This window comes from Cyrtonyx montezumae, unplaced genomic scaffold, assembly GCF_038088225.1.
Source record: "Cyrtonyx montezumae isolate F1298 unplaced genomic scaffold, pur_monq_1.0 scaffold_11, whole genome shotgun sequence".
Taxonomy (NCBI): domain Eukaryota; kingdom Metazoa; phylum Chordata; class Aves; order Galliformes; family Odontophoridae; genus Cyrtonyx; species Cyrtonyx montezumae.
In genome coordinates, this window is record NW_027071837.1 from 11015662 (window position 1) to 11023063 (window position 7402).

The 7402-nt window shown below is 66.1% G+C and overlaps 1 protein-coding gene across 4 annotated transcripts; it reads right to left on the reverse strand.

Annotated features, from left to right (window-relative positions):
• Nucleotides 1-534: 534 nt before the first annotated feature.
• On the reverse strand, nt 535-5887 carry KLF8 (KLF transcription factor 8). 4 transcript variants are annotated; one of them, XM_065729547.1, is made up of 5 exons: nt 5819-5887; nt 3361-3904; nt 2655-2757; nt 2427-2563; nt 535-1058 (listed from the first exon to the last, which is right to left on the reverse strand). In XM_065729547.1, exons 1-5 carry the CDS (start codon nt 5843-5845, stop codon nt 877-879), a joined length of 993 nt encoding a protein of 330 aa, XP_065585619.1. In that variant the 5' UTR covers nt 5846-5887; the 3' UTR covers nt 535-876. The 4 variants fall into 4 exon arrangements, with proteins under 4 accessions (XP_065585619.1, XP_065585620.1, XP_065585621.1 ...); XM_065729548.1 differs by lacking the exon at nt 5819-5887 and adding an exon at nt 5000-5098; XM_065729549.1 differs by lacking the exon at nt 5819-5887 and adding an exon at nt 4629-4694.
• Between the last annotated feature and the right edge of the window lie 1515 nt (nt 5888-7402).

Here is a 7402-nt window from a genome sequence, read left to right on the forward strand (position 1 = left end):
TTTATGTGTCTCCCCAAGGCTGCAGGGAAGATGTAGGGGTGCCTCCCACCACCGAGCATCCAGATCAGGTGGGGAGTGCTGCTTGGGTACAGGGGACATGACAAGGACACACACACACACACAGCCATGATGGAAGACCAAGGAGCTCTGCCTCCTCCCAAAGTTACAGAGAAGCTTTTTGAAGCTCCTCCCTCCAAGAGGACCTGAGGGTCCCGGTCCCCTCACCCACCCCACCCCACAGCCCCGTACCCCACTGCTCTCCCAGCACAGGAGCTGGGCCAACCCCACAAAAACAATTACAAAGAAAAGTGCGTGGCCACAGTCCGCAGGGAGGCTGATGCCTTTTTAACTTATAAATGGTTCAACTGTCCCATAGTCTCCAAAAACCGAAAGTGTGCCCCCCCAGCCCTTCCCCCTCCCCTTAGAACTCCATAAAAATCACAGTTCCACATTCCACAAAGTTTCCCTTTTTCTGGCAGCGGTGGTCTTCTGGGTGGGTCAGGGGTGGGTGGGTTTCTTTTTTAGTCCTCCCCCTTTTTCCTTTCTCCCTGTTCCTCAGCACAGGAAGAGGCAGTGCAGGTGGGCTGGGAAGGAGGCACACACAGCTGGATGCCTCCCCACCTCGGCTGTCACCGTGTCCACACCGCACTGCCCCTGGGAGGGTGAACGAACAGAGCCAGGAGGGATGTCCAGAGGCTGCAGCGAGAGGAGCTTCCACGCGTTGCCAGTGGGGAGGAGAGGCTCAGAAAAAGAGGAGTGTGTTTCGGAGACCATCCTGCACCAGCGCAGGGCTCGCCAGCCACCAACCCCGCAGTCCCTCCGCTGCAGCCAGGGAGCAAGGCTGCCTCCGTGTCCCTGCTCCCCGTGCTGTGCTGCTCACATCATGATGTGCCGCCGGCGGTGCAGGGCCAGGTGATCGGAGCGGGAGAAGCTGCGGTCGCAGTCCGAGCAGCGGAAGGGTTTGATGCCCGTGTGCTTGCGGAAATGCCGGGTCAGCTCATCGGAGCGGGCGAACTTCCAGGCGCAGCCCTCCCAGGTGCACTTGTAGGGCTTCTCACCTGCGGGGAGTGGGGGGTCAGCACAGAAGCGGGGTGTGCCCAGGCAGCCCCAGCCCTCCTCGTCCGCCCTTCCCCGGTGTGGCACGGGCCGCGGGCGCCACCGGCTGGACGCCGTGCTGCGCGGGCCGTATGTTAGGTGCAATACGGTAGCGTGCATGGAGTGGTGGTTCCTCATGTGGGCGAGCACTAGGTGTAATACGGTAACGCCACTAAAGCGGTGGTGTCCCAGTATAGGTGTGCATTATGGCAACGCCCCTTAACGCAGTGGTGCCTCGGCGTGGGTGTGTGTCGCGTGTGGCTATCTATTAGCTGCACTGTAGTCTAATAGCTGCACCACCATCACAGAATCACAGAGCGGTTGGGTTGGAAAGGACCTTAAGCCCAGCTCCACTCCCTGATGTGGGCTGGCTGCCCCGGGCCACATCCCACCTGGACCTGAGCATGTCCAGGGATGGGGCACATGTCCAGGGATGGGGCAAGCTGTGCTCTCTGGGCAGCAGTGCCAGGGCCTCACTGCCCTCTGAGTGAAGAATTTCCATTTAACATCTAAACTGTATCTCCCCTCTTTTAGCTTAAAACTGTTTCCCTTTTGTCCTATCAGTATCAGCCCACACAGAAACTTGCTTACAAACACCCTCCAAGTGCTGGAAGGCCACAAAGAGGTCTCACTGGAGCCTCCTCCAGACCGAACACCCCCAGCTCCCTCAGCCTTTCTTCTCAGGAGAGGTGCTGCAGTCATCTTCACGGCCCTCCCCTGGTCCTGCTCCAACAGCTTCACACCCTTCCTGCCTGCAGGTGCGCAGCCCCCAGTACAGCACTGCAGATGGGGCCCCACGAGGGCAGAGCAGAGGGGGACAGTCCCCTCCCTCTCGCTGCTGCCGCCCCTCTGTTGAAGCAGCCCAGGTTACTGTCGGCTTTCTGGGCTGTGAGCACGCGCCGCTGGCGCACGTCCGGCTTTTTGTGCACCAGAACCCCCATATCCCGCACACACACACGCGGGATCGCCCGACCCAATCGCAGTTAACGTAGCACTCGGCCTCGCCGAACCTCACGAGGTTCCCACGTCCCCGCTTTCCGAGCCTGCCGAGTCCCCACCCCGCGCAGCAGTGCCCTCGCGCGGCTCTACGTTGGGAGCGCGGCGGTAACGCCCCCTACGCTCCCGGGAAGGGGGGTGGTGGTGCGCGTACATTCGGAGCAATACGGTACCACCCCCGCGGCGGCGCGGGGCGGAACGGCGCCGCGCCCCTCCACGCCCCGACCCCTCCCACCCCGCGCCGGGGCGGAGCCGGGGGCACGCGGGGGCACAGCGCCCCGCCCCCACCCGGGCCCCGAGCTCCGCCGCCCGCCCCGGTGCCCCCCCCGCCGTACCCGTGTGTATCCGCCGGTGGGCCTTGAGGTGAGAGCTCTTGGTGTACACCTTGTTGCAGCCCTCAAAGTCGCACTGGTGGATCCGCCGCTTTTTCAGTCCCGGGGAGTCAGCGCGGGGCAGGCGCGGCGTGGCGGCCCTGGGAAGGATGGAGGGACGGATGGCTGTGAATGGAGGCGAGCCCCCCGCTCCCCCTCCCGCCCCATGCTGCCACCCGCGAGCGCACTCACTCTCGCTGCAGGTCCTGGAAGGGCGCAGGGCCGCTCTCCGAGGCGCTGTCCTCGCTGTCACTTGGCACATCCATGGGGTACACGGCACCGGGGTCCATTTTCACTGGGGAGGGTGGGAAAGAAAAGCTATTGAGGAACAAGGAGGGATGGGAGGGGGTGGGCAGGCTGGTAAGCTTGGAGACAGATGTCACCAACCGCCCAGAAAAGCCACCGCACTGGAGGGGTCACCCCACCCTACAGCAGTCTGGGGCAGAGCTGACCCCCGTGCTGTGTGGGTTCAGCACAGGAATATGGGGAAGGGGGGGAAGGGAAAGGGGTTCAGCTTGAGGACATCGCTTCCTGCCCGAAGCGGGGAATGTCCAGGGCACCCCACCCTTGGGGAATGGGGACGCAGTGGGGACTGAAAGCAAAGCTGGGCGGGACAGGCAGGCAGGCAGCCAGCAGCACCTCCCTGTCCCCTGCTCGGCACAGGCGGATGGCCAGGGCTGGGCTCCCTATGGGGGCTCTGGTGCCCCACGCCAGGGCCTGGGGACACTGTCAGGAGGTTAAGCTCCTGGTGGTCCTGGGGAGACCTTGGGGGGAGAAGTGGGGTCCCTCCAGGGGTCCTGGACACATCCTATCAGGTGAGGTTAACCCGGTGAGCCAGCCCAGCACCACGCCAGGCCCACAGAACAGGGGGTCCCGAGTACCTTGACAAGCCCCTTACCGGAGCCGGTGTTCTTGCCGTCGCCCCCGATGAGCGGGACGGTGATGGCGGTGACGCCATCGGTTGGCATGGTGGTGTAGACGACAGGCAGCGACTGCACGACCACGGGGATGGTCTGCAGGTTGCCCATCTTACTGGGCAGGTTGACGGAGGGGATGGTGTGGATGACGTGCAGGATCTGCTGCCCGCCGCTGCCCTGCGACGATGCCAGGATGGAGCCGGGTGACAGCACGGCCGGGATGGCTGAGGTGGTGCCGAGCCCCGAGGACGCGATGGAGATGGTGGGTGCAGGGACCGGGGGGGCCACCAGCAGGGGCGAGGACTGGACGGGGGGAGGCGGCGCGGGGGCCTTGGACTTGTTGAGGGAGAGGTCGACGGGCTCAGCCTGGGGCTGGCTGCAGTCGGAGGCCAGCAGCTCCTCGGGGGGCTCCGTCTTGATGTCAGTCAGCAGCACTGGGGGCTCCAGCGGCGCCTCGGCCAGCAGCGAGGACGAGCTCATCCTGGGGGCCGCTTTGCCCCGCCCCGAGCCTCCTGCCTGCCAAAACTGGGGGTGGGGAACGAGGGGGTGGTCAGGGCACTCCGCACCCAGACCCATCCCTCCCGCTCCCCGCCCCCCCGGCTTATTCGTTCATTAACATTAACATATCCATCAATTCACCAACTCGCTGCACACCATACCCACCACAAAGGGTGGGGGGAACCGGCAGCCCCGCACCTGTTCCAACCGCTGCCCCCACGCGCCTTTGTGACGGAAGGGGCGGGGCCGATACACAACCACCCCACCCCGCTCCCCTCCCCCGCGCCTTAAAGGGACCGCGCTGCCCTCAACCGACCCTCCCAACCCCCCCCACCGCACACACCCCTTCCTCTTAAAGGGGCCGCTCACCCGCCAGGCTCCGCGGGGGGAGCTCCTCCGCGAATGCGCGGCGCTCATCCCCTCGGCGGGCAGGATCATGCTCCCGGCCCGCGCCGCTCCGCGCCGTACCGAGCCGTGCCGAGCCGTGCCGTGCGAGAGGTGCGAATAGCCTCGCGGCTCCACCCTGGCTCGGCCCGGGGTGGAGCTCCTTAAAAGGGCCCGGCCGCGGCGGGCGAGCAGCAGGGAGGGGTTGCGGGCACGGCCCGGCCCCACGGGCACTGCACGGAGCCGCCCCCCTGCAACCGCCCCAACGGGCGTACGACCCCACCCTCCTCCCCACCCCCCCAACCCCGAACGCCGGAACCACCGCTCCGCACGACCCCTTCCCGGCCAGCCGCCCCCAAGTACGCACCTTGCTGCGGGCGCGGAGCGGCCCACGGCCCCGCACACCCACACCCACGCGTGTCCCCGCCCGGGCACGCCCGGTCCGCACACGCCCCGCACACGCGGAGCCGCCCAGTGCTCCTTTGGGGGTGGGTGGGACGCGAGCAAGGACCCGTGGAGCGGGGAGCACTCGCGGACCCCACGTCCGCGGGAGGGCACAAAGGGGTGTCCCCTCCGCTGAGTGCCCCCCAGCGCTGTCTCAGGGGACGCCGCACCCCGAATCGGGTTGGGGTGCAGCGATGCGAGCCCGGAGGGTCCCGATGCCCCATTTCTCACCACGGGAAAGGGAACTCAACGGGAGCAAGGGGTATTATGGCGGGGGAGGGGGCTCAGCCTCACCTACGGGGACCGGCTCCTATAGCACTCCTATAGCATCCACACATTCCCGCCCAAAGGGCACGAGGGACGGGATCCGCGCTGCCCTGCAACCCCAACGGAACACTTCGGGGGGGGGAAATCACCCCTTCTGATCCCGTTTTGGCTCCTGCCCCCCCGGCAGCCGCGCAGGGGGGGCCCTAAGCGCCTCGGGGGAGGGTGGCCCGGCCACGCCCCCCCCAGGAATTTCCGCCCCGCCTTGCCCGCGGTGCCGGAGGTCGGGAGGGAACCGGGTGGAGGTCGGGAGGGAGGGGTGGGGGGAACACAGCTGGAAGGGGGGAAAAAGGAGGACGGGGTCCCTTCCCCCCCACCGCGCTCCGCCGGTCTATCCCAGAGCCAGCCCCGGGCATGTCCCTTTAAGAGCAAAGGGCGTGGGGGGGTGAGGTGGGGCGGGGCGCGCGCGCGGCGACGTCGCGCCTCGCACCCCCGCCCCCCCCCGCCCCACTCTCCCCCGCTGTGACCTTCTCGGCGCGCGCCCCGCAGCGAGGCCGCTCTTAAAGGCGCCGCCGCGGGCACCGCGGGGCCTCCCCCACCTCCCGAGCATAGCCGTGCGCGCCCACCATCCCCCCCCCTTATACAAACGCTCCCCGTTCACAAAATGGCCCCCACCGCACGCCCGGGCCCGCCCACGGCCGCCGCCCCGAGAAGGCACCGAGCGGCCCGGGCGGGGCGTACCGGAGCCGGGCCGAGCCCACCCGCGGGGCGCGCGCTGCCCCTTTAAGAAGCGGCGGAAGATGGAGGTGGCCTCAGCGGCCCCCGCCCGCCCGGCCCGGCCGCACTCACTTTGCCGCGCGCCTCCTCGCAGTGCATCGCCGCGCTGCCCCGGCCCCGGGCGGCGCCGGGCGGGGCGGGTGGGGCCGCGCCGCGCCCACGGGCGGGGAGGGGCGGGGCCGCGCCGGACCACTCCCACACCCCACCCCATCCCCCAACACCGGGGCGCCCCCAAAAGTGACATCAGCGGCCGCGGCAGCCAATGGGCGGCTCCCCGCGCGGCCGCGTTGCCGTGGAAACGGATGAGGGGTTTGGGGAACGGGTGTCCCCCCTCCCCCCCCGATGAGGGGTACCCCCAAAACGTTGGGAGGGGGCAGCCGGGGCTTGGGAGATCGCAGCAGCGATGGCAAGGTCTGCAGCCCCGCCGAAGGTTGGGGGGGGGGCGGTCCGCCCTTGAGTGCCTGGGGGTGACACGGTGCCCCGCGGAGCTGCTGCACTGCTGCGGGCCGGAGCGGGCGTTCAGGGGAACGCTGCGGGTTTTGCAGCCGGGAAGTGGTGGGAGGTGCAAAAAGTGCCGGGTCAGGTGTCTGCATCCCCCGGCCCTTCGTGGGACAAGGCACTCACCCTCCCCAGCCCACCCCAGCGTAGTGTTGCTTGCAGGTAGCCTCACTCGTGGGCCCTGTGGCCCTCCAGCCGCTCCACACCTCCTGTCCTCCCACCTACCCAGCCCACCCCCCCTTTCATGCACCGAACTGCATACACATCTAACCCTGCGCACCCACCTCACCACCCATTCATGCAGCCCTTGCACACTCACCCACCCATGTGTGCCACGTCCTGTCCCACCCACCCCATATCCATCTACCTCTCTCTCCTCACTCATACCCATCCCTTCCCCACCCTCATCCCCACACATCCATCCATTCACTCATGCATCCAACCATCCGTGCACTCCCCCCATATGCCATCTAACCCTACATCCCTTCAACCTCCCTCTTGCCCTCCCTACACCATCCCATTCATCTCCTCTAACACCCACATACCCACCCACCCTCACTCTGGCCCCATCTGACATTTCAGCCCTGCAGAGCCCTGGCTTTGCCACATCCTTCTGAATGGAGGGCTCCATTTGCACTGGTCCTAAAGGTTCCACTTTAGGGCCTCAGCCCTGTGACACGGCACCATCACACTAAGCCCCAGGAGCACACAGCCCTGGCAGGAGGAGGGCTGAATAGGACAAAGGAAAGGTAAAATGGGACAGGATGAGGCACCCATGGGTGGAAAGGCCACAGTCCAACTGTGCCAAGATGTCCATACAACCCTGTGAGGGTTGTGGTGTACTGGCTCAGTTCCCACCTTCTTTCTACAGGGGACAGTGGTGGACTGAATGACCAATCAGATTCAGACCTCACTTGGAAGGGATGAGGCCCTCCCATCCAAGGCATTAACCCCTCAAAGCACACCAAGGAACAATGCATTTTCAGCCCCCGTTTCGTTAAAAATAGAAAAATAAAACTCTTTGCATCGATGCTTGGTTCAGTCCAAGCAGCAGGAAGGGAACAGTCAGAAAACCCACAAGCAAAGAGCGTACAGCGGCACTCGCTGATGGAGGAAGGTCAGCCAGGCTCCCAGCAGCCCCCGCTATTTGGAAATGGG

Bases quoted from the DNA above. Each gene is read 5' to 3' on its own strand.
- KLF8 (XM_065729546.1), bottom strand. From the start codon at position 4,315: ATGATCCTGCCCGCCGAGGGGATGAGCGCCGCGCATTCGCGGAGGAGC. The intron at 3,905-4,246 runs GTGAGCGGCCCC...CCCCACCCCCAG, and splicing joins CCCCCCGCGGAGCCTGGCGG to TTTTGGCAGGCAGGAGGCTC. The intron at 2,564-2,654 runs GTGAGTGCGCTC...CATCCTTCCCAG, and splicing joins TTCCAGGACCTGCAGCGAGA to GGCCGCCACGCCGCGCCTGC.